We start from the raw sequence: 25,481 nt of genomic DNA on the forward strand, positions 1-25,481 counted from the left end.
TTAAAGCAGAAATTTTGTCCGAATTGACATGGTTGCACAACTTGGTCATCTGTACGTACTAGTACATACCTGGATGATGCCCCAGCCTGATCAAGCAAGTCAGCGGCAACAGTAGTTTGAAGTTCTTTTCGGGCGTGCATGGAAAGAGAGTGGGCTCTTCGCTGAGATGTCAGTTCTTGTCGGGCCATTCTGCAGAATCTCGGTCTGGAGAAGCTGAAGCTGAAAAGAACTCGCCGTTCAACTGCTTACCCCAGAATTCGCCAGAATGCCTTTGAGAGCCGGAATCTCCACTGAGCCCGAGCCCTAACTCGCATTATCATCTCTGCCCGCTCGTGTTCACCCCTCTCTGTTAGGTTTCCCCCCATCCCACCCAAGGGCGCCGCCGGCTGTCTCCACCCACCCCTCGCCGCCAGCTGTCTGCTCCGACTCCCCCCGCCCCTGGACGCTGGACATCCAGTCCTCCACGTCCCTGGCCACCAGACCCTGCCTCGCCCGACCCCGACTCTGCCCCGCCCTCGCCGCCAGACGCCGCCGGTGAGCTCATCTCCCTGTCTCCTCTCTGCTCCTCATCTCTCCATCCATGTGCACATCAGCCAGTTCCTCTTCGAGCCATCACATTGCACGCCGTACTCTAGCAGCTAAATTAGTACAGTACGTCCATGGGCCATTCATTCATTAACCGGGCCTAGCGCGTGGCATAGTACAGCACTATTGTGGTTTTAGCGTGGAATAGTGCAGTACATCCGTGTGCTCTAGTGCTGATGGAGATGATGGATCAAGGTCAATGCCGCTGCTAGTGGCAATTTGTTGATAAACCTGCTAGTTTCAGTTTGTTGGTAAATCTGCTAGTGTCAATTTGTTACAAATAATGTGCACCTTTGCTCGTATCGTTTCATTTAACGTGTAGTTGTGCTATTTGGTTGCAGGTGCATCCTCAAGCTGCTAAGTTTCGGTTTGCTGCAATGGCAGAGGAGGAGAAAATGACAGAGGAGTTTGATGTTGGTTGTGTCACAAATGAGCATGCAAGGGTTCCAACTCCCACATATCAAGGTGGCCCGGCTCAAGTCGATTCGGAAGGTGATTCTGGCTCTGAATGTGAGCACGTCCAAGTTACACATCTCCCGAATCGTGTAAAGAGCAGGAAGAAGAGGGCATGTCCTTATTCGCGTATGGTGGCAAGTGAGATTGCTAAAAACAAGGCACTTGTGCGCATGGTGGAAATTTTTGAGGCAAGGGAAAAGAGAGTGACAAATCAATGTGCAAAAGAGATTGTGGATCCAACAAGACAGGAGATTCACGACATGATGGCCATGGTGATTGCAGACGGAGCCAAACCTGGGAGTGATGAGCATTTCTATGCTTCACATCTTTTGTTGGAAAAGAAGAATCGTGATGTTTTTACCTCGTTTAAGGGTCACAAACCTAGTGAGAGGCTTGCATGGATAAGGAGGATGTGGGAGCTCAACAGTAAGTAGAATCTCTATGCTTTAAATGCTTTGAACCAAACTATTTGCTTTCAACTTGTACCGTTATGAACTACTCCCTCCGTCCCAAAATAAGTGACTCAAAAGTGACTCAACTTTATACTAAAGTTAGTACAAAGTTGAGTCATTTTTGAGTCACTTATTTTGGGACGGAGGGAGTATGTTATTTGATTCGAACATCTCTTTGTTGCTCGTATTCAAGGCAAACCGGTTTGAAACAACTATGTGTTGGCAGTTCAACATACAACTTTAGTGCAGGGGATTATAGATATTGTAGCGCACAACCCGTACAATAATCTTAGACTACAATTTCCGAAAAGAACTACATGGTTGATTCTGCACAAAGCTGGTTCTGTGGGCAATTTTTCATAATCTAACTTTGGAGAATATGGAGGGTTCACACAACACTCCAGATTAGCAAGGGGGAGAAGGGTGGTTGAGTGGTTGAGTGGACCAACATGTCGTTTATAGTGTCAGCCAGAATTTTAGGCTGCTAGATCTTCATCCAACGTTTGGGATCGCGTGGCAAATGTTCTTCTTCAACCTCTATTTTCTTCCTCCCCGCGTGGTTTTCCCTCTCCCATGTCGTCCCCCAGCCCCATCCGCCGACTTATGCCCATGCGTGCTGCCTTGCCCTCCCCACACGGTCGTGCTTCCCCGCGGCCCAAGGCCATCCCTCTCAGGGCTCCCCCTGACCTCCTGTTTCAGCGTTGACAACCCCCACACCTGCCAACCTGCTTCCTCCCCTCAAGACGCCACAGCTTACTACCGCACACGAACGTCGTCTCCGTCCCCCGCGAGGTCCTAGTTCGGCCTCGCGGGGGTTGACACTGGTCGCTGTGCTCCTCATGGCCCCCATCTTCTGCTTCGGTGGAATCAACTAGCTCTTGTGAAATTTGCAGTTACCTGATGTTTAGCAAACCCATTAATTATAAGATTGGATACGTTGGCCATGGTGGTGCTTTCAATGGGGATGCCATGACATCTCAACAGCATCTTGTCCATGCTATCGGGGTGCCATGAAAGCACAAGCCATGGGAGACATATAATTCGAATCATAGGTTAGACCAGGTAGTGATGGTCATGCACAGAGATGAGTGTTAGAAATACTACTTTAAGATTATTGTAATAGGATCATTTGCCTAGCATTAAATCACCCACATATGATTAACAGAGAGGTTCGTGAGATCTTACAGGCTTTCTCGTTGCAGGCACAACATAGCCCATGAACTCCAGTGGCGAGGATGAGCAACAGCAGTGGTGCCGCAGTGATGTAGTCGTGGAGAGGCAGCAACTCATCCAGGAGCTTCGCCGGTGGCAGCAGGAAGCCGCCGACACAGCCTTGCGGCGGCCAGAGGTGGAAACGGCCTTCTGATCCCCTTAGCTCCCCTTTTTTAGGATCGATAGTTGAGGTCATGGTAAAACTTACCTGTACGTGATGGATCACACATACAGGAGAGGAAGTACCTCTCTTTTATACGTGGGGCTAGGGAACAGGGACCGAAACCAATAGGTTGTTTGCACCCTGGATCACAGTGTGTGCGTGAGAGCGGTATGGTGGGCCACACCCCAACTTTTCTCTCGATTGTTAGACGAGATCAATTCCAACAATGAGTACCCATGAAGTGAAAGGTTCTCACGTCAGTTCCTTTCCTCGAAACTGGAAGGAAGCACTCCTCATCTAATAAAACAAGAACATCAATAAAGGAGGATCATATGAATTCACTTGATATCACAGTTGGCGCAAGATGCCTCCCTAACTTGCTAATCGTTCTGATTTCCTGTGGTGGAGCTCCTAGTCAAGGTTCGTGTTATCCGGCGATCTCTTGGCTTGCATTGACCCAATATCTCGCCCCTTCTATCGGAGCATGCAGTCATGCTATGACACTCATTGATTGCGGATTCTCCTGTATCACGTTGTGGGGATCGAAACAGACGGGTGCTCTCGGTAGCTCACAAAGTATTGGTATTGTGATACCCACGGATGACACCCCACATCTACTTGTGCCTCTTGTGGTGGTGGTGCCATAGACTGCTGGCTGGGATGAGCCTCGTCATGGGCACCCAACTTTATCATCTTTCTTTCCCCCTTGTTACTTGTATGTTTTTTGCCCGATTCTTTTACAAAAGAAGTCATTTTTTTCAGTTTTCGATCTGGTTTCCCTTATAAAATGAATCAGTCTCTTGGCATAAATGCCCAATTTGAGTAATATATTCGGGTTGGGGAACTCCTCCCTCCCCTGATTTCTCAAAAAAGTTCGCTTGATATTGAAATTATCAACATACAATGATGAGACTGGTCAACAAAATAATACCATCAAGTTCAAAGAATATATTTGGTTGAAGAAGAACCGGAACAACATACAAATCAGCACTAAGTCTTAGCGCGACTTGCATTTGCTGCCACATGAACGAACATAAACACTCCATGAGATAGACCATACAAAGAAGGAGATTTGCCTTAGCCACCATTCGCATCAAATTTGTAAAGTAGTTTGGTTATTTGCAGTGTTTTAGCCTTTAATCACCACCGATGGGTACATGCGTGCAACTTTTTGCAGAGTTCATGCTCCACCCACCTGACCTCCCATTCCTTTTCAATTCATCTCCAAATTAGAATATAGTATATCTTTTGAACTGAAAGTCTAAACCATGATTCGTTTGCATATTCATGTTTGTTGCAACGAGTACCTTCGAACAAGACCAATTTCGAAAATTTTGAGAACCTTTAAACTTTTACCAAATTTCAAATATTAAAACTTGATAGTTGCAAGTTGCAATATCAAGTTTTTACTAAGTTTCACTAACTTTTACCAAGTTTTATTCGCTTTTAGGGTTTAGGGTTTGGGGCTTAGGGCTTTGGGCTTGGGCTTTGGGTTTAGGGGCTTAGAGCTTAGGGTTTAGGGTTTTAGTTTTACATTTCGAAACATGGTTGATTTATCGTCATTCCTATAACGTTGGCACAAGTGTGTTATCCCTTTTGAAGGCGTTTGCCGCAAGATGGCGACTTAGTTGCATGTGTCTTTTTGTTAGATCTTGTGTCTTTGTTGGCCTTTATGCACTTTGTTATAAGGTATTTTGGTCTCGTTGCCTTGCTTTTATTTAATAAGATAATGGCCGTGTGCATACTATGATGCGAAGGTCAGTTGGTATAACCTTCCCTTCAGAAGGGAACAAAATCATGTTATTTTTTCTTTGATATACAATTACACTGGATTTCATAGAAACTTTTTCATCCGTTGTAATTCTCTGAAGGGAAAAAAATGCTTTCTTTGTACTACATAATCAAATATCGAAGATGATGTGACACTCTAATCCTGCATCCCCGAATCATGCAAATCAAATAGACCCTGATTGATGTACACATTAGTAGTACATGATAGCTCTGAATGCATGGGCCCAAATGGCTAAGCAATCTTATTGCAACCAATGGTGTAGGTAGTGGCTATGCATCTCATAGCGAGCTGCCATTGGTGCAAGCAGGGTCTGGAGCCATCAAGAAGTCCAGCATGATCTTGTTGAACCGAGCCGGGTCCTCGAGCTGTGGAGCATGGCCCGTTTTCTTGATGATCTCCACTCTGGCTTTCCCATCCAAAGAGCTGAAACCAAAGCGGAAAGATCAGTACGTGACCAATATCTCAACGGAGACCGCCTGATCATAGAGGAAATTAAGCACTCCTATAGTACACGCGGTAAAAAATGGTCCGTGTAGTAAATGATTTACACATTTATACGAGTACCTCTGGATTCCAGAGGCCTTTTCGACGGGGAACAACTGATCATGCTCTCCCCAGACAATCAACACTTCCTGCATATACAACGTCCCAAAAAGGTTAGGTGAGACAGAGTGTCTCAGTAAATGCGGTATTAGGTGAACATACACACACGAAAATACCTGAGACAATGGTGTGACTTGAAACTTGTCGGTGCCGACGGTGATCCCCTTGAAAAGATGGGTGAGCTGCTCCCTGTTGTCCATGAACAGTTTCTGACAGGAGGCAACAAGATCATCTGGTTCAGTGCTATTCCTGTTCCTTATCTCAGACCAACTCCACCACACGACCCTATCCTGTCCGCCCCCGTCCGTTTGAGGTAAAAGGGGCAAATAAGACGGCCCAACGCGCGACGGCCCGGACCCATTTTGTCCGTTTTGTGTCCGGCCGACCCATTTCGAGCGCAAACTTGCGCCAGTTTTGGGTCGCGGCGGACACCAAACGGACGCGCGCCTCGTCCGCGTCGGGGCCGCGTGGCAGGCGGCCACCTACCTCCCACCCGCCCACATCAATGCGCACGGGCGGGCGGCCCCACCTGTCATCCGCACGTTGAAGGGTCGCCGTCCTTCTTTAAGTGGAAACCGTGGACCGGTCGTCGTCCACACTGCCGCAGGCCACCCCGCGGCCTCCTCGAAACCCGACAGCCCCATGCCCAAACCCTAGCCAAGAACTCGCCGGCCGGCCGCCCGCAGCCATGGGGCTCTGGAACTACGGCCGCAAAGGCAAGTACGACCGCGAGGCTGGCTCCTCGTCGGGGCGTCGCCGCGGCTCGGTGAAGAAGGAGGAGCCGGCCTCGCCATCGCCACCACGCCGGGCCCCCTCGCCACCCGCGTTCTCCATCGCCCCCGCGTCCGCCGGCGAGCGCGACCGGCACTACATCCGCGCGTCGGTGTGCCGCCGTTATTGGAAGACGAGGATGCCGATCCCCTGGAGCGACGCCCACCTCCCCAACAACTGGCACCTGTCAGCCGACCGCGTGCCGATCCTGCCGGTCCCGGCGACCGGCCGTGCGCGCCGCGAGGAGATCGAGCGCCGCCGCCGCCTCCTTCCGGACGACCTCTACTACGACCCCAGGTACGCCCCCGACTCGCCATTGTGGGACACTTGGTTCCACGATGAGCATGACACGCGGCGGGCGTCCTTCTTCGCCGGCACGTCGACGGGGCCACGCCCAGAGCACTGAGCGGCTGCTCCCCAGGAGCGCGGGCGTAGGCTGGTGCGTGGCCTCACGCCCACGCCTTCGCCGTCGCCATCTCCATCGCCACCACCACCTCCTCGCATGACGGCGGAGGAGGAGGCCTGTCTCGTGCAGCGTGTCATGGAGGACTCCATGAACACGCACGACGAGCGGCAAATGGGACGGCTTGGAGGAGGCCATGGCACTCTCTGCCGCCGGCGACGTGGCCTTCCCGGAGCTGCAGATGGCGGCCTTGACGGAGGAGAGGAGGGAGGACGCGATGGAGGAGGAGTCGTCGGCCGCGTTCCAACAGCTAATGGGCCAGGGGTGGGCCTGGTCCTGCACTGCTCCGGAGATGGCCGTCGGTGTGGGCGTGAACTGGCGCGCCACTCCGCCGCGGTCACCGGAGCGGGAGGCGTCGCCACGGGAGGAGGTGGTGCAGGCACCTCCCTCCGTCCAGCCCGCCCCCTTCTACCACGCACCGCCGGCCCACCTGTGGACGCCGCCGGACTACGTCGACCTCGTCAGTGACGACGACGACACCGGCGGCCGCTGAAGACGTCCACGGCGACGGTATCGACGGGCACGGGCAGGAGCGCGCCGGCGGCGACCGTTTTTTTATGTTTAATTATTAATGTGACGAAACTGGGCCGTTTTGTGGCCATGGACCCCCCCCCCCCACACACACACACACAACTAAGTTTTATCTTTATTAAACTGCATTTATTTATTTTTTAGTTATTTTATTTATGTTTTCTTTTTTTATTGCTTTTCTGAGACGGACGTGATTTGGGGTGCGGCCGCGCGGTGGGCGCACGCACAACCCAACAGACACAGCCGGACACGGGCGAACCCATCGGCGCCCCAAAGGGACAAAATCCGGCCAATCCGGACGTCCGTTTGGGGTCGTGCGGTGGAGTTGGCCTCATGTCCCCGAAGGGTACTACTCTTGGTTACATCTACCGGCTCTACTGCCATCTTTCGGGGGGCAAACCTCCTTTTCCAAAAAAAAAAAAATCTACCGGCTCTACTGCCATCTTTTAAGACCGAAAACACAGCTGAAAAATATAGGTGAAGTGGTGAAGTCCAAGGATTCCGTATTTTTCGAGGGAAGGGAGAAGGCAAGAGCACGAACGCTGTTGCATCGGCGTTACTGCAGTGCGCTTGCGTTGTCTGTTTCGATCGGACGTATAAATGCTTACGAAATCTGGCAACAAGGAAGTAAATGTTCACATTACCACTAGTAGATTTGATTGTTAGGCGGGCAGGAGGTGTCGCCTAGGCCTAGTACAGCGTTGTGCTTGGAAGTTCTGGTGTCAGTTGAAGCCTCACAAGTCACAACACAATGTTCTTCTGGTTTCCAAGTTGAAGCGTGCTTCTGGTTTCCCAGGTTTTGCTTTTGTCCCGGCAAGATGTGAAACATAAAATTAAAAAAAAAAACGATGCACTGCTGACTGCCGCATCTATACTAGTAGTTTTTTTTTTCGTGATGGCACCTATAGTGTGTGCGGCAGGATGATAGGCTGACCTTGTTGACTGGCTTTTGCTTGCAAATAACATTCGAGACTTTCACTAAAAAGAAAGTCACAAGTGGCATCTGTACACGCACGCACCTGGATGAAGTCCCGGAGGACGAAGTCCGGCGTCATCATGGCCGGCGGGGGGCGGTACACGGCCATCTCCATCAGCCTCCTCATGGCGGCGGGCTCGGCCGGCAGGAGCAGCTCGTGCGCGCCGCTCCACCCTTCGCCGGCCCTCTTCAGGAAGGCGCGGTCGTCGGCCGCCGTCTTGAGCAGGTCGGAGCTCGCGATCACCACGGGGCCCACCCTCCGGGGCCCCGCCGCGCGCGCCAGCCAGTAGGCCACGAACCCGCCGTAGCTCGTGCCCGCCACGGCCACCCGCTTGCCCTTCAGCCCCTCCACCGAGTCCAGCAGCGCCGCGAGCGCCGCGGCCTGCGTGGCCTCGGACGGCGGCGGCGCCGAGGGCGAGTCCCAGGAGCTGCCGCCGAAGCCGAGCAGGTCCGGGACGATGACGTGGAACTGGCGGGACAGCGGCCCCACCTGGCAGCGCCACTGCCAGGTGGCCCGAGGGCCGAAGCCGTGAATGAGCAGCAGTGGCGGCAGCCGCGGCTCCCCCGCCGGCGCCCAGTAGTGCATGGTGCAGGTGCCCGACGAGCCGCCGTCGGGGTAGGGGAGCGTGACCGAGTGGGGGCGGAGGCCGGCGGCGAGGAACTCGCGCCGGGCGAAGTAGTCGATGAGCGGCACGACGCTGAGGCTGGCCCCCATGGTGGCTCTAAGCGCCCCTGGCCGATCAGGCAGAGCAGCAGCACGGCCGCTGATGCCGCGTCAAGTTCTTGGTGTGCAGCTGTGCATGGAAAGAGAGTGAGAACGCCACTGATGTATAGCGATGTGCTGGTGGAGCTTAGCTTAAAGGTAGGGGTTCGTTCTGGTGGGAGAAAGGGAGGGTTCACAGCATCCCGGGATTGCAAGGGAAGAAGGCCGGTGGTTGAGTGGACCTTGATTATACCATCCGAATAGTCGGCTATGGTGGCGCTTTCAATTGGGCCTCGATGACATCTCAGCACTCAGCAGCATCTACACTCGCCAAACCGCCATGCTGTGTGATAGAGGACTATGTCCCTGTTAAACAGATACAAGTTGAGCTAGATTAGGCAATGATATGCAGACGAGAAATGTAGCCGTCAAGTGGAAGATTCCGGATTCGTTTCTTTGGACCGGAAGGAAGCACTGCACTGCACTCGGCAAAAGAAGAAGAAGAAGAACAATAAAAGGTTGTTTGCGTTCGCGTGCAATACAAACTGTGAAGTTATGTATGCATCAAGTGGGCAGATTGCAACAAAATAACCCCAAAATCAGCATCAAAGTATATTTGGTGTAGGCAAGAACCACCCAACGATTAAGAAGATGCGGCCTGAAGCTTGACGCGACGTGCACTTGCAGCCACGGGAAAGAACAGAAAACAGTCTGTGAGGCAGGCCAGCAGGCAACCACACAGAAACAAAACAACTTTACGTAGTAGTACTCTTGTTCCAGCTAGGACATGGCGTGGCGTAGACGCACTCATGAACAAGCTTGCAAAGTCGCTGTTGCATGCAAACTGTTAGACTGTATAGTCTCTGTAGTTGTATACGTACATATACGTATGATGTAACTTGTATCCGTTTGTTATATATATGTGAGATAGGCCACCCCTAGAGGGTTGAGCCGGTTCCCCCAACTCTATTGTCTTACATGGTATCACGCTAGGTCAACACGCTTCCGCTCAAACCCTAAACCCCGCCGCCGTTTGTCTGTGCGCCGCTGCCGCCGTCCCTGAGATCGCGCCGCCGCTGCCCCAGCTATGTCGGGCTCTGCCGCCTCCGGCTCCCCCATGGCTAGCTTCTTGCCGGCCTCTCTCGCGGCCCTCCTGTCCCGACCCATCGACGCCGCTGCGGTCTCCACCGCCCCGATCGAGACGAGGAGCCTCGGGTCCTTTTTCTCCTCGTCTCCGGGGCTCCCGATCGTGCCGTCTACCGCGGGCGCTCCCTCGTCCGAGACTCGCAGCGACGCGCCGCTCGCCCCGAGTGGGGGCCAGCCGCCGATCGCCCCGTCTCCCTCGCCCGCTTCCCGCAGCGACGTGCCGCTCGCCCCGTCTGGGGGCCAGCCGCCGATCGCCTCGACTGGTGGGGGCTCGGCCCTCACCCTGGTGGCGCCCCCGTCGGCCATGATGGCGGGGTTTGCTGCTGCGGGCTCGGCCTCTTCGTCATCTGTTCCTGCGGTCGCGACGGTGGCTGCAACCGCGGCCTCTGCCTCTACGGTGTATCCGCCTCCGGCAGTCTACTCCGCGGGCTCCTCGCCGCCGCCGCCGTTTCACTTTGGGAACCTCATCACCATCAAGCTGTCCGCAGACAACTACATCTTCTGGCGTGCGCAGGTTCTTCCGCTTCTCGGGAGTCATTATCTCCTGGGCTACGTCGACGGTTCTCTCCCCTGTCCCCCTGCGCTGGTGGATAGCGTGCACGGCCCGGTCTACAATCCGGCGCACCGTGTTTGGACAGGGCAGGACCAGGCGAACCTCTCCTCCATCCAGGGGTCGCTCACTCCGGCGGTTGCCGGACTTGTTGTCTTCGCCAAGACTTCTCATGAGGCATGGACCATCCTCGAGCGCTCGTTTGCAGCGCAGTCGCAGGCCCGTGTCTCCGCGCTTCGTCGCCAGCTTGGTGAGTGTCAAAAGCTGGATTCTACGGCCACCGAGTTCTACAACAAGGTCAAGGGCCTTGCCGACACGTTGGCCTCCATCGGCCAGCCCCTCACCGATTCCGAGTTTAACTCGTTCATTGTCAATGGTCTCGATGAGGAGTACGACGCCTTGGTCGAGATCATGAACGAGCGGGGCAACTCGAACCCCATGATGGCGCATGAGGTCTTTTCCCGCCTCCTTCTCACGGAACAGCGGGTCGAGTCGCGCCGCTCCAGGGCCAGTGGGGGCTCCCTCTCGGCCAACGCCGCCACCAAGGGTGGCCGCCCTTCTTCCTCATCCAGGGCCTCTTCGGGGCTGCCATCGCCGCCTGCATCGGCCCCCCCTCCTACCGCGACATTACCGGGGGTTGGTGGCAAGCGCGTATGTCAGCTGTGTGGCATTGAGGGGCACTGGTCCTCTAAGTGCCACAAGCGCTTTCAGAAGAGCTTTCTGGGTCTTGGCAATGATGGCAAGGACACGCGCAATTTTGCGCGTCAGGTGGCCATGGCGGATCGCCCAGTGTCCACTAAGCAGCAGGGGCATACTCAGTCCTACTCTGTTGATCCTCACTGGTACATGGACTCTGGGGCCACGGAGCATCTGACGAGTGAGATGGGCAAGCTCCATACTCGCGAACCCTACCACGGCTCCGACAAAATCCACACTGCCAATGGAGCAGGTATGCATATATCTCATATTGGTCAAGCATCTCTTCTCACTAGGCATGCAAATAGGAGTCTTCAACTTCGCAATGTGCTTAGAGTTCCCTCTGTGACACGTAATCTTCTTTCTGTTCCTAAACTTACACGTGATAATAATGTGCTTTGTGAATTTCATCCTTTTGATCTTTTTATTAAGGATCGGGGCACGAGGGACATTCTTCTTAGCGGGCGGTTGTGCCAGGGACTCTATCGTCTGGAGCATCCTGCAGTCGCTCGCGTGTTCAGTGGAGTTCGGGTATCTCCGTCACAGTGGCATGCTCGTCTTGGTCACCCGGCCACACCTATCGTTCGTCATGTTTTGCGTCGTCATGAGCTTCCTAGTGTGTCAAGTAATAAAGATGTAGCAGTGTGTGATGCTTGTCAGCAGGGGAAGAGTCATCAACTTCCTTTTTCGGAGTCTAGTCGTGAGGTGAAACATCCTTTAGAACTTGTGTTTTCAGATGTATGGGGTCCTGCTCAGACTTCTGTCAGCGGTCATAATTATTATATCAGTTTCGTTGATGCTTATAGTCGTTTTACCTGGCTTTATCTTATTAAACGCAAATCTGATGTGTTTGATATTGTTGTTCAGTTTCAAAAACATGTTGAACGTCTTCTCAAGCACAAAATTGTTCATGTTCAGTCCGATTGGGGGGGGCGAATATCGCAACCTCGACTCCTTCTTTCAGTCGCTTGGGATAGCTCATCGTTTAGCATGTCCACATACACATCAACAGAATGGTTCTGTCGAACGTAAGCATCGTCACATTGTTGAAACTGGTCTTACTCTTTTGGCCCATGCATCAGTTCCGTTTCGATTCTGGAGTGATGCTCTCACCACTGCATGTTTTCTCATAAACCGTACTCCCACTCGTGTCTTGAATATGAAGACTCCCGTTGAGGTTCTCCTTAATGAACAACCTGATTATACCTTTTTTAAGGTCTTTGGGTGCGCTTGCTGGCCACATCTCCGCCCGTACAACAAGCGCAAGCTTGAGTTTCGCTCCAAAAAGTGTGTTTTTCTGGGCTATAGCTCTCTTCATAAAGGGTACAAATGTCTTCATGTTCCCACCAATCGTGTCTACATATCCCGGGATGTCGTGTTTGATGAGCATGTTTTTCCATTTGCCAAGCTTCCTGTGTCCACTGTTGAACCACCCTCCTTGCATTCATCCTCTGTTGCTGCTGACCAATTTGATGATATTGCATACTCTCCTATATTGTTGCCTAACCATGGTGCAGGCACTGGACGTGGGGCGCGCTTGGAAATTCTGGAGGCGCCAGTGGCTCACGACGATCATGGTGAGTTGCATGGCCTCGGCCCCCGTGCCCATGCACGTCCGGTCGATCTTCCCGCGACGCATGCTTCTACGCCCATGGACTCTGGGCCGGCCTCGCCGCTTCGGCCTGTCGCGACTACCGCACCAGAGGAGTCTGGGCCGGTCTCGCCTAGGCTGGTTTCCTCGCCATGCAGCCCGGTGGCCCCGTCGGCCTCGACACACCCGGCTCCTGAGCCGGCCTCGGTGCCATGCAGCCCGGTGGCCCCGTCGGCCTCGGCGCCCCTGGCCTCGCTGCGTTGCTCGCCGCCCTCGGTGCCTCTGGCTTCTGAGCCGGCCTCGCCACCTTGCTCGGTCACGCCGGCCTCGTCGCTTCCTCGGCCTTCCTCGCCGGTTACGCCTGGGCCAAGCTCACCGGTCTCCGGTGTGCCCTCACCGGCGCTCTCCGAGGTCTCTCCGTCGTCAGCCGAGCTGTCCTCGCCATCGTCGCCATCATCACCAGAGTCCTCTCCGGCTCCTGTACCTACTGTGCTCCCTCAGCGACCACATACACGGAGTCGCAGTGGCATCTTTCAGCCTAAACAGCGACATGATGGGACTGTTGCTTGGTTGGCTGCCTGTATGGCTGCTGCTCGTGCGGATCCTTCCTCTGAACCGCGCACGTATCAGGCTGCTTTGAGTCTACCTCATTGGCGAGAGGCTATGGAGCAGGAGTATCATGCTCTCCTTCGTAACAAGACATGGACTCTTGTTCCGCCACCACCCCGTGTTAATGTCATTGACTCCAAATGGGTTTTCAAAGTGAAGAAGCATTCAGATGGTTCTATTGAGCGCTACAAGGCGCGGCTGGTTGCTCGAGGTTTTCGGCAGCGTTATGGTCTTGATTATGAAGACACCTTCAGTCCAGTGGTTAAACCTACTACTATCAGGCTTCTTCTCTCTCTTGCAGTTACTCGGGGTTGGTCTCTTCGTCAGCTGGATGTGCAGAATGCTTTTCTCCATGGTGTTCTCGAAGAGGAGGTATATATGCGGCAGCCTCCAGGGTTCTCTGATCCCGATCGTCCTGATTATCTATGTCGGCTTACTAAAGCACTCTATGGTCTGAAGCAAGCTCCTCGTGCTTGGCATGCTCGTCTTGCGACGGCCCTTCGTGCTCATGGTTTTGCATCCTCAGCTGCTGACTCCTCGTTGTTTCTTCTTCAGAGGCCTGCAGTTACCATGTATCTGCTTGTTTATGTGGATGATATTATCCTTGTCAGTTCCTCTCAGTCGGCTGCTGATGCTCTTGTTCGGTCTCTTGGTGCTGATTTTGCGGTCAAAGATCTTGGGCGGCTTCACTACTTTCTTGGAGTTGAGGTTGCTTCTGTGTCCAGTGGTCTGATTATGACGCAAAAGAAGTACTCCTTGGATTTGTTACAGCGAGCTGGGATGCTTAAGTGCAAACCGACTACTACACCTATGTCTGCTACTGACAGGATTACTGCTGTTGCTGGTGATCTCCTGTCTTCTGCTGATGCGACACAGTACAGGAGTATTGTTGGTGGTTTGCAGTACCTGACTATCACACGTCCTGACATCTCTTTTGCAGTTAACAGAGTATGTCAGTATCTTCAGGCACCTCGTGATACTCATTGGTCTGCAGTGAAGCGCATCTTGCGCTACATTCGTTTCACGTTGTCCTATGGTTTGCACATTCGACCGAATCCCTCTGGGGTCATCTCGGCGTATTCTGATGCGGATTGGGCTGGCAGTCCAGATGACAGGCGATCCACGGGGGGCTATGCTGTGTTCTTTGGTTCTACTTTGATCGCCTGGAGTGCTCGGAAACAGGCTACTGTTTCACGTAGCAGTACTGAAGCTGAGTATAAGGCTGTGGCTAATGCAACTGCAGAAATTATCTGGATACAGTCTTTGCTTCAGGAGTTGGGAATATCTCAGTCACAGTCCCCTATTCTTTGGTGTGATAACATCGGTGCTACATACCTATCTGCTAATCCGGTATTCCATGCCCGAACGAAACACATTGAAGTGGACTATCATTTTGTACGGGAACGGGTATCTCAGAAGCAACTACAGATCAAGTTTATCTCTTCCAAGGATCAACTTGCGGACATCTTCACCAAGCCATTACCTCTTCCACAGTTTGAGACTTGTAGGCGCAATCTTACCCTTCTAGATTCTTTAGGAAGTGGCTAAGATTGAGGGAGGGTGTTAGACTGTATAGTCTCTGTAGTTGTATACGTACATATACGTATGATGTAACTTGTACCCGTTTGTTATATATATGTGAGATAGGCCACCCTAGAGGGTTGAGCCGGTTCCCCCAACTCTATTGTCTTACACAAACCCACCCAAATTCTAGCCCATCATCAATATTCATTTCAAAAGTGTTTAAGAAACGTTTACTATGCTTATGACCAGTGAAGTGAACACCCTCTAAAATGCAGTAGAAACACGGTGAAGCAGTAAACACACGGCGTAAAACGTGTAAACTCGCACTTGTTAACGAAAATATACAACAAAGTTCAGAGCCACCATTCCACCCCATTTTGAATGGCCGGAGGCATTCAGATCACACCCTATCTCTCTCCTTTTTTTCAATATTTTGAGCAGACATTTAGACCATAGTAGCTCTTCCTCTTTTTTACACATTACATTACATGATTATACATACCTAAAAGGATTACAATGTAGTGCACCATTTGGGCCTCTGGGATAACTCTGTGTATGTTTTCCAGAGAGTACCGATGCTCTGAGCAGGCTTCAGTTTCAGGTTGTGCCGAATTCTGGCTCATCCCGTTCATCTAGGAAGAACGACTTGATGAAACTGTTGACCTTGTCGGCCCCCTCCAACTGCAACGCGTGCCCTGCGTCCTTGATGATCTCTAGCCTGGATTTCTTGCCTAGATGCCTGCACTCGCCAACAGAAAACACATACCGATTCTTATACATCTTGTTGAAATGAAAAGCAATGTCGTCAGTATATAGAATTCATGGAACACTGTCCTGTTCTTTTTACCTGTGCAGTTTGTAGCCAAGATCGACGGGGAACACCTGGTCCTTGTCTCCCCACAGAACCAGCGTTTTCTGCAGAGCACAAATCGAACCACACATGTTATTTCTCAGAAAAAAAACATCCAAAGGAAAGTGATGATGGATCAATGTTGCTTGGAATGTGCGGCTGGCTGACCTGAGTGAGAGCCGGGAGGGGGTCGATGCCGGCTCCGCTCCTGAGTAGTTCTTGCAGCAGCTCTGTTCTCTCCTTTCTCTGGTCCACGAACATCAGCTGCAGCAAACACAGGGCATACACTTCAGAAATGGTGTAAAGTTCACCAAATTAATATACATGATGATGTGTTCTTTTTTTATGGCGGGGACATGATGCTCTGTTATTAGTTACCTCTTTCTACATTTCCATGCAAAGTTGGAGTCTGTACTGAAATTTACGAGCATGCTTTAAGAGAACTGAACTAAGAACATTTCTGAAGTCTGCTCACCGACTTGTTTACGAGCACGTATCTTATGCATGGGCAACCAAATAGGCAAAAAATCTGATGTCGCAGGGTAATTAAGAGGAGAGGGAGGAGTTTGATGACCCTAGAAAGAAACGATGCTAGGGACATGTATCTAGGCAAAAACAAAATTTACAGTCTACGGCTAGCTAATTAAATGAAGGAAGCCCCATGCAAAATTATTGGCATATGACTTGATCGGACAGTGGCCAATGGAAAATGATGCTAGCATCCCAAGCTAGCGCCAGAAGACTGAATTTGAGCGCTTGGGCCAGGCAAACATCCATGCCTAGTGCTTCAGCCAGGCTAATGACCATAAAATGCTCCACGCCAGGCTTATTCAGGGCATCAACCAAACAACCTCCAGGCTAGGGAAGGTCCAGGCCATACAAATCTTTGCCAGGCTTCCAACCAAACAATCCCTCTTATCTTTGAGGCTTAATTGGTTAGTTAAATGTACGACGTCTATATCAAAATCATGATTCCTTAAAAATGTCAATCAATTTTTAAAAATCATGATTCAAAAAGATTAATTCCCAAAAATGTCCTTGGCTTTGAAAAAATGTTCAGGAATCTTTAAAAAATCAAGAAATAAAAAATATTCATGAAGCTCAAAAGGTGTTCGTGGATTTAAAATTGTTCATGAATTTTTAAAAATTAATGAGTAATAAAATGTTCAGCATATATTCGAAAATTGTTCCATATGTGTTAAAAAAGTTCAACGTATAATTAAAAAAATTAACGTCCATTTAAAAAATCATGAATAAACTATTATACTTAGAAAAAATGATTGTAAAAAGCTAAACAGGCTTCCGAAAACCTCTTTTTTTAGTGGTAAACCTTGTTTATTAATCAAGTACAAGGTTTACACACAATTGGGTCATGGGGTACTTCACTAACGCCAGTACCAACTTGGCTACTCCCTCCGTCTCGGTTTATAGGGCGTGCACGTAGTTCTAGGTCATCCATTTGACTAACTAAATAGTATGAGTTATATGTCAAGTATAAACTTCTTTTTAGCAACGTAGTTCTTGGCAAGTATAAAAGTTGCTAAAAAGAGCCACACAACGTAGTTCTTGGTCAAGTATAAACTTATTAATCAAGTATAAACTTCTTTTTAGCAACTTTTGATATTGCCAAGTATTGGCAGTGCCAAATGTTGGTATCAAACCAATTAGCCTCCTAATCCCCAAGTACAACAGGATCAATGTGGCATTTTCCTTTTTTTTGGGAGAATCGTAATCAAGTCGGGGATACATTATTGGCGGCACTGTCAGCCACGCCCGGCGACCGACCCACATCGTTGGGGCATTTTCCTAGCGCAGATTTGATCTGCGGCGGTGGACGGTAGCGGTGTCCGCTAGCGTTTTGGATTTGGACGGATCGATCAGCCACACAACGGTGCCACTGGCGACGTACGGCACGTGGCCCACGTACGCACGCACGGACCCAGCCGGGTGAGACCCAACAAGGAAACCGACGAGGTCGACACGTCCGTCCAGATCTACCACTGTAGTATACTGAGTACTTCCCCTGGCTTCCGGAGTGCTCCCAGCGAACTGATTGAGTGATCGACTAGTTACTGTTGTTTACAATCCGCAGGCTTAACTTGAGCTCCGTCTACGTCTTGGCAGTTGGCACACGTGACCGGCTTAAGTGCAGCAACAGAGGTGGTACCTGCTGCTTGGTCTAGCACTTGCGTGTACGGCTGAAACGTGCACGCGCGCGCTCGCTCCATACGCTAATGCATGCTTGCAAGCTGCAAATGATGTTGCCTGCTGCGTGCGCCATGCATGGATCGGCCGGACCCCAAGCGCTGCGCTGGCGTGGCGATCCTAGCTAGGCAAAACCAAGCGCGCGCGCGACACGCAACCAAACCACGTGATGACTTATAATACTCCAGTTAGCTACTGGCATCGTCAGAGACAAGTTAACCGTCGTGGTAAGTTTGTGACACGTCTGACGTCGATCGCCTCTCAAAAGAGAATAATGGTTTGTGACACGTCGAGGAAAAGACAATATAGACACACCGTAACTTTTATCAAAGTTACAAAAAAGGTTGGGCAAACACATACTGTAGTATGTACTGACCTGGATGAAATCGTGGAGCACGAAGTCCGGCAGCCAGGGCGGGGGGCGGTGCATGGACCGGTGCACGAGCCGGCGCAGCCCGGCCGCGCTGTCCGGCAGCAGCGCGTCCTCCACGGCCATCTCCTCCCGCGCCGCCAGCTCGCCCATCTCCTGCACCGTGGCCGCGACGCCGCTGGTCATGATGACGACCCTGGCCACGCTGTCCCGGGCCTCCACGGCCGCCAGCCGGTACGCCACGAAGCCCCCGTAGCTGATCCCGGCCACGTCGTACCGGCCCACGCCGAGGAGCCGCATGGCGTCCGCGGCGCAGCGGGCCTGGAAGGCCACGGAGCGGAGCGGCGAGGCGGAGCGGGAGTGGGAGCCGAAGAAGACCAGGTCGGGCACGTAGAGGTGGAAGCTGCGGGAGAGCGCGGCGAGGTTGCGCGCCCACGTCCACTTGGCGTCGCCGCCGAAGCCGTGGAGGAGGAGCAGCGGCGGCTTGGCGGACGGCGAGGCGGGGCACCAGACGCGGAGCGTGGTGGCGTGCGGGCCGGGCAGGCGGAGGGTGACCGGGCGGATGCGGAGGCGCGCGAGGAGGTGGAGCGTGAGCGCGGCGTCGCGGAAGGCGGCGAGGCGGAGGCGGAGGAGCAGCCGGAGGAGGAGCAGCGAGAGGGAGAGGAGCGCGAAGAGGGACGAGGTGGCCGCCGGGTGCTGCTTCGCGGCGGCGAGCGCGGCGGCGCCGGCCGCCGCCGCCGGTCCGGCGCGAGCTTGCATGACGACGACGCGGGAGCGGGCTGGCTGGGTGGGCAGGCTGTAGCGCACAGCTTCTTTCTCGGCGCGGCCCCGATGGATCCGGAGGAGTCGCGACGTGTCTCGCGTGAAGTTCTGCGTACTGTTTTTATATATGCGGCTCTTGCTCTTTCTGGTTGTATACTAGTGCTACTGCTCGTGCTGAGCTCGAGTCGGATACGGGTTCAAAATCAAGCAGTGCGGCGTGACCCGTGGTATAGCAAGAAACTCAAAGCTGCCTAGAGCTTAGCTCTAAGGGCGTGTTTGCTTACATTGCAAATCCAGTCTTGGCCCGGCGAGGCTGGCTCTATCAAGCCGGTTTGAGGAGATGCAGGCCAAAAAATTCCAGATGCACATAGTTTGGTTGCCTGCATGTCCCTAGTTGCATGAGACAACCGTTTTCAATCCGGCGTTTGGTTGCCCGCATTGCATTAGGCACACATATGACATGGCATTTGGTTGCAACCTGCATAAGGTGTTGTCACCACTTTTTAACTAGTGGTGAGTTTATCGCACAAAATCTGAACATGTAGGGCCAGATACTTAAACAAATGACAGTTCATCCTAACTACTATCAAATGACAGTTCAAATTATTACGAGCCATTGGCTAAATAGGGGATAGTTCATCGGTGTTGCTGCTACCAGTTCTTCCTCTTCCTCTTCTTCTGCTTTTGCTTCTGCTGGTGCTTCTGCTATTGTTGCTTCTTCTTCTTCTTCTTCTTCTTCTTCTTCTTCTTCTTCTTCTTCTTCTTCTTCTTCTTCTTCTTCTTCTATCTTCTTCAAATCCTGCACTGACCTCTGTTAAGCCACATCGCCTCTGCCCACTTCAACCTTTTGTTCTTCCAAGCGTCATTGTCAAATGCCTTCAGACCATGGTCGGAGCTAACAACGCAGTCAGGCTTGACCTCTTTCTCCTCAGGCACGTGTTCACCAAAGCCCCACTAGAGGATCCAGTTATGCAGAATGCAACAAGCAAGAACTAGCTTAACCTGAGTGGAGTATGGGTGGAATGACTTCTGATCCAGGATCTTAAACCCATTCTTCAGAGCTCCAAATGCCCTCTCAACAGTTACTTTAAGGCTGGAGTGTCTGAGATTAAACAGCTCATGTGCAGTCCTAGGATAGTTCCTACTAGAGAACTCGTTGAGATGCTACCTGGTTTTCCTGAAGGGTGGAAGAATACCCGGTCGACATGCATAGCCAGCATCTCCAAGGTAGAACTTGTCGTCGGGGATGTTGATCCCATCAGGCCGATTCATGCTATCAGTGAGAATGTTAGCATCATGCGCTGACCCCTCCCAGCCAGCCAGCACATATGTGAACTTCAGATCAAAGTCAACATCAACAAGCATATTCTGGCTTGTGTAATGCTTCCTCCCCCTGTATGCTGCAGACTGTGACCTAGGAACTCTGGCAGTGACATGAGTATCATCTATTGCCCCAATGCAATCCTGAAAATGGCATCACAAGCCTGTGTTAGTGCTCAACTTGAACAATACAATCATATCAAGCCATGAATAGTGTATATTGTCAATGTTCACCTTGAAGTATGGATACCATCTTGGGCTTCCGCGAATCTTGGGTGGAGTCTGACCAGATGGTCTCCTGATCCTCTAAGCTACCCAATAGCAAAAAACACTTACTTGAAGTACCTAGAGATGGTCTCCATTGATCTCCTGAACGTGTTGTGAATGACCCTGAACCTCTGGTTATGACCAACATCACGGAGGAACATGGCCACTTGCTCTTCGACACTGGTGTTGATGCTACCTTGTAGCAGCCCCCTACTCCTGAAGGTCTCGACAAGCCTGGCAAATGGTGCTCTTTTCATTTGAAGCATCCACAGAGCCTCAACGTCATTGCAGTTGTAGATGTAGTTTAGATTTTGGATCCTCTCATGTTCCCGGTGAAACAATGGACCATAGCGGATCAAAGGTCTCCCAGCACAACGAACAACTCTCTAGTGCATGAACATGACCCATGCCTGAATCACACTAATCAGTGCTGCTGCCTGGATTATCAGCCTCATTCATGCTTCCATAACCTAGTCGACATTGACGGTTTGTTCAGTGGGAAATCGATCCTACACCTAGCCTAATGTCCTAACCGCTGAGCTAACAAAGGGGGAGGGGTGCTTCTTACCAGCATCAGAGATGAGGACGGCGTAGGGGGAGCCATGGCACAGACTAGGTCGACCAGACGATGGCCAACAACAAGGGGAGCACCAGATCCACCACAAACGCAGCCGCCTCTTCCGCCGCCGCCTCTAGCGCGGATCTGAAATCGCAGCCGCCGTGGTGAGGCAGTAGGAAAGAAAGGGGGGCAGTGGCTATGGGTGAGCGAGTGAAAGGGGTGAGGCTAGATTTGGCGCCGGGACGGCGCGCCAGATTTCCATCTCCCACCATCCCCCCTCGCCCTCGCCTCGCACCCGCCCCGTGCGACCTCGCACCGCACTCAGCCTGGCCCACGAGAAACTGCCGATCCGAGCGTTTTCAGCGAGCCAGGCTCTGGGCTGCTTTAAGAAGCGTGCGATGCAGGCCCAACAGTGAAACCAGGCAACCAAACATGCCTCTCCCTTCCCGTGTGGGCCTGGTTGGGCTCGATGCGGGCAACCAAACACGCCCTAAAGGAACGGTTGAATTGACCCTTTTCAGCGAGGCAGGCCTGAGCGAGCGCAAGGATGACACACGGATGCAAGCGTATGTACGCGCAGGGATGAGCGGGAGACGTCGCGTTGCACCTTGAAGTCGCGCCATAAATCTCCTCACCACTCACTCCCCCCCCCCCCCTCTCCATTATGAATCTTTCATCGTCTACTCTTCCCTTTTGGCGGTGAGCATCGATGGCAGCAAGATCTGGACGAGGAGCACCGACGGCGACCACGAACTTGATCACCGCTTCATCACCCCTTCGCCACCTCTTCTTCAATGATGGTAATTCCTTGTCTTCCTGATTTAGGAAACGATGTAGCCATCGATTTAGGCATGGATTTATACTTCGACAATTCAATCTAGGGACAGACTAAGGGGTTAATACAGCTAGATTTAGGGTTCAAGTTGGGTTCTGGCTTAAGCTTGGTTTTAGGGTTTGATTTAGGCTTCGATTTAGGGTGCCGGTTAAGAGTTTGATTTGACCGTCCATATGTAGTCAATATAGGGGTCTGATTTTGGTTAGTTGCCATGTCGATATAGAGTCAGATTTTGGTCAGTTGTCATGTCAATATAGGGCTAGATTTTGGTCAGTTTCCATGTCGATATATGGTCGATACTGGTCCATGCTACATGAACATCCAATTGATCATGCTTAGTTCTTCATTGCAGTCTTTCTATTCGGAAGCCGGTCATCGATAATGTTGGTGATGGCAAATGCTGAAGGGCGACCGCCTCAAGCCTCCGAGGACAAGTAGGTCGCAAAGGGCGAGGAAGTGGCAGACGTCAGCGCCGGAAAGAGGCCTCAGTGAGGAAGAAGAATTCCAACCATTTTTATGAGGACGCGGGCCCATCACATTTCTGCAAAGTCATTCTAACACCTAAATTGGAGTGACTGTCCATCCCTGACTGCTTCCTTGAGAAAATGGTGCCATCCCTATTTTTGAAGCTCTCTCATTTGACCGAGGTGTTCAATTTTGTATTTGGTTCATGTTTTGACAGGTACAATGATCGTCAACATGCGCCACTGTAACATCAATATAGTATGTGTGACCAACAACACAAGAAATATTTTCGCATACGCGTGTGGGTTGATTAGCAGATAACACGGAATCACTCTGCCAAAAAGAGGCTACCCAAACACCGCATTTTGTAAAAAGGAAAACACACTCCATCATCTCCCCATGCGCCAAACCAGATAACATTTTAATGAAATCTCCATGATACCAACAACACTGTGAAGCGCGCCCACCCTTCTAGTGATGTGTCAAGGCTAAGCGATAATGACATCGCTCGAAATGGCAGCAAGCAGGTATTGATCTAGAACCTTTAATTCGCCTCGACTTCTATCTCCAATGGCATGTGCATGTGGGTCCCGATTTTCATATCTCATTCTCAGAATGCGATGTCTACTCTTTTATATCTAATAGCTAGCCCCTACTAACAAATTTTTCAATATGCAAGCATGATATCTTAGCATGCCAACATGAGAAAAGATTCACCTCGATATGCAAACGATGCATAGGAAAACCCAAACTCAACATGCAGAAATGCATATTAGTTTCCACTCTATTATGCTATTTATAACTGATCTTTTTTGCAACTATACAATATTAAAACAATAAATCATATATATTTGAGTTTAGTTCTCATATTAATACTCTAACATTCATGTTTCAAACAACCGAATCTTATTAAAATATGTTGCGATACATTCTCCCAAAAATGTGTGGGGTATCATCTACTTCCTTCATCCAAAATTAATTGACACTCACTACGAGCGCCAACTAATTCCGGACAGAGATAGTAGTTTCCTATAGTGCTTATGGAATTTGATGTATGTGTAAGCTCTATACCTTTATTTTGTTGAGGAATGCACTTTGAGGGCTCATTTGGTTTCCTGGGATCCCCGCCCTTTCCCTGGGCAGCTCCCACCCGTGGAAACCCAATCCGGGGCTACTTGTCTATGCATTTGGTTGTTGCGGAGGAGAGGGATATCCTGCCCCATCCCCGTTCAATCCCTGGGCTCAAAATAATCTACCCCGACTCGCGGAACAATCCCCCCCTCTCTCTCTCTCTCGCAAGATCTAGATGGTGTCCACTGCCCACCCGCTTCCTTCTCCCCTCTCCCCTCCGGCCAGTCTGCCCTCTGCCCCCACCTCAAGCCCTCTCTATAAACGAGCTTGAGCGCTCAGCCATTGCTAGCTCGGCTGGAGCTGCAATTTGTGATTAGCATGTGTGAGTTCCCCATCTACTTGTTGGTAAAATTGAATAAAAAAATTCATCCCTTCCTTGGAGCAGGCGGCTGGCGGTGCTGATTTGCTTCGTTAAGCTGAGCTTGAAGAAGAGTGTCGCTAGATCGGTCATGCGACACTGAGGTTGAAGACGAGAGTTTTGTTCTTCTGGTCTTCTTTCTTTTCTTCATGGAAGCCAGGGAACCTCGGCCCCTGAAGTGCCAAATGGTGGTGAGATAATGCCTCGTGGATTTCAATGTGTCGAGAATATTTCACCCGTGCTTATTCAACCCTGGAATTTCTCTCCCCAGCAACCAAACATAGCCTGAGAGTTAAATTGTGGGACTAGCTTAGTGTGTTGGCCCATAAATTGCTTGAACTAGATGATACCTTGCACGTTGTTGCAAATTTTTTTCTAATATATTTCAACGAGATTTGGTTGTATAAAAGACGAATAAAAGTATATTATGATACCTAGAAGTAAAAATACATATGATATATCGTGTTTGATAATTGTATAGTTTTAAAATATTTATTAAATATAAATAGCATAATATAGTAGAAATTGTCATGCATGTTTGCATGTAGAGGTGTATTTTTATCTGTGCATGGTTGAATGTTGAGGCAGGCTTTTCCTATGCATGTTGCATAATCCCGATATCCTCCTTAAGCAGAATTTTTGATGTAATAACCTTAGACCTTGTTTAAATTACTGAACTTACACACAGATATAGAGGTAAGGTCACATGTGTGCGTTCGGGGGTGAATGTGTGCGTGTGTGTTGTGAGCGTTTGCGTTTGCACTATGTTTCTAAAAGAGTTAAACCAGGCTTGTTTTTCTTTTGAAAAAAGAAGGATTACCTTGGCCTCAACAGCATTACGGTGCACACATCCATTTCTTGAAAAAACTCAAACATCACAATCTAGTACTAGAGTACAAACCGAAAATAAAAAAACAACTACAATCTATCACATAGCATCTACTATTGGACTGCCATTAAAACCGGTTGTATGTATCCCGTGTTACCATCTTTTATTAGTTGCACTCATAGATCATAAGCTCCCGTACTTTTGCATGGTGAATTAAGGACCATGTATGGATCCATAATGTAGCTCGGTATATAGGTTGCAATAAAATTACGAACCTTTGTTCAGTTAAAACCACAATCATTCCTATAATTTCATATAGCCTAAAGCAAGACACCCACACCCACATAGATTCATGCCTTCATTTTAGACTCAACCCCACCCAACCGGTTACTAAGCATATTTGACATACTCATAGATGGAGGCCAATTAAAAGCCACATTAATTCCAAGCCATAATAACTTGGCGAGAGGGCAAGCAAGAAACAAAGGATGAAATGTTTCCTTTTGATCACAGAACAACATTGTTTGCTACATTGCCAACTACGTTTTTGCTATATCCTTAGTAAGAATGACACCTTTGTGCACAAGCAGATGCAATTTTTAATATTTAATGTCACTTTGGTCTTCCAAGTATGATATGAATGAAAAAAATCCTAATATTAATCATGTCCATGTACATCATACACGCCCAATATTAATCAAACTTGG

The 25,481-nt window shown here is 50.6% G+C and overlaps 3 protein-coding genes across 3 annotated transcripts; 1 reads left to right on the forward strand and 2 right to left on the reverse strand.

Moving 5' to 3' along the window:
• Positions 1-315: 315 nt before the first annotated feature.
• LOC123089252 (uncharacterized) lies at positions 316-3,133 on the forward strand. The gene is made up of 3 exons (XM_044510973.1): positions 316-534; positions 927-1,467; positions 2,696-3,133. The coding sequence occupies exons 2-3, from the start codon at positions 963-965 to the stop codon at positions 2,704-2,706; spliced, it is 516 nt and encodes a 171-aa protein (XP_044366908.1). The 5' UTR covers positions 316-534; positions 927-962; the 3' UTR covers positions 2,707-3,133.
• A 1,497-nt stretch (positions 3,134-4,630) lies between these two features.
• On the reverse strand, positions 4,631-9,051 carry LOC123093369 (2-hydroxymuconate semialdehyde hydrolase). Its single transcript, XM_044515327.1, has 4 exons — positions 8,048-9,051; positions 5,380-5,472; positions 5,225-5,292; positions 4,631-5,083 (listed from the first exon to the last, which is right to left on the reverse strand). The coding sequence occupies exons 1-4, from the start codon at positions 8,717-8,719 to the stop codon at positions 4,939-4,941; spliced, it is 978 nt and encodes a 325-aa protein (XP_044371262.1). The 5' UTR covers positions 8,720-9,051; the 3' UTR covers positions 4,631-4,938.
• A 6,079-nt stretch (positions 9,052-15,130) lies between these two features.
• Positions 15,131-19,154, reverse strand: LOC123093370 (2-hydroxy-6-oxononadienedioate/2-hydroxy-6-oxononatrienedioate hydrolase). Its single transcript, XM_044515328.1, has 4 exons — positions 18,255-19,154; positions 15,842-15,937; positions 15,671-15,738; positions 15,131-15,562 (listed from the first exon to the last, which is right to left on the reverse strand). The coding sequence occupies exons 1-4, from the start codon at positions 19,005-19,007 to the stop codon at positions 15,421-15,423; spliced, it is 1,059 nt and encodes a 352-aa protein (XP_044371263.1). The 5' UTR covers positions 19,008-19,154; the 3' UTR covers positions 15,131-15,420.
• Positions 19,155-25,481: the final 6,327 nt, after the last annotated feature.

Source organism: Triticum aestivum, chromosome 4B, assembly GCF_018294505.1.
Source record: "Triticum aestivum cultivar Chinese Spring chromosome 4B, IWGSC CS RefSeq v2.1, whole genome shotgun sequence".
Taxonomy (NCBI): domain Eukaryota; kingdom Viridiplantae; phylum Streptophyta; class Magnoliopsida; order Poales; family Poaceae; genus Triticum; species Triticum aestivum.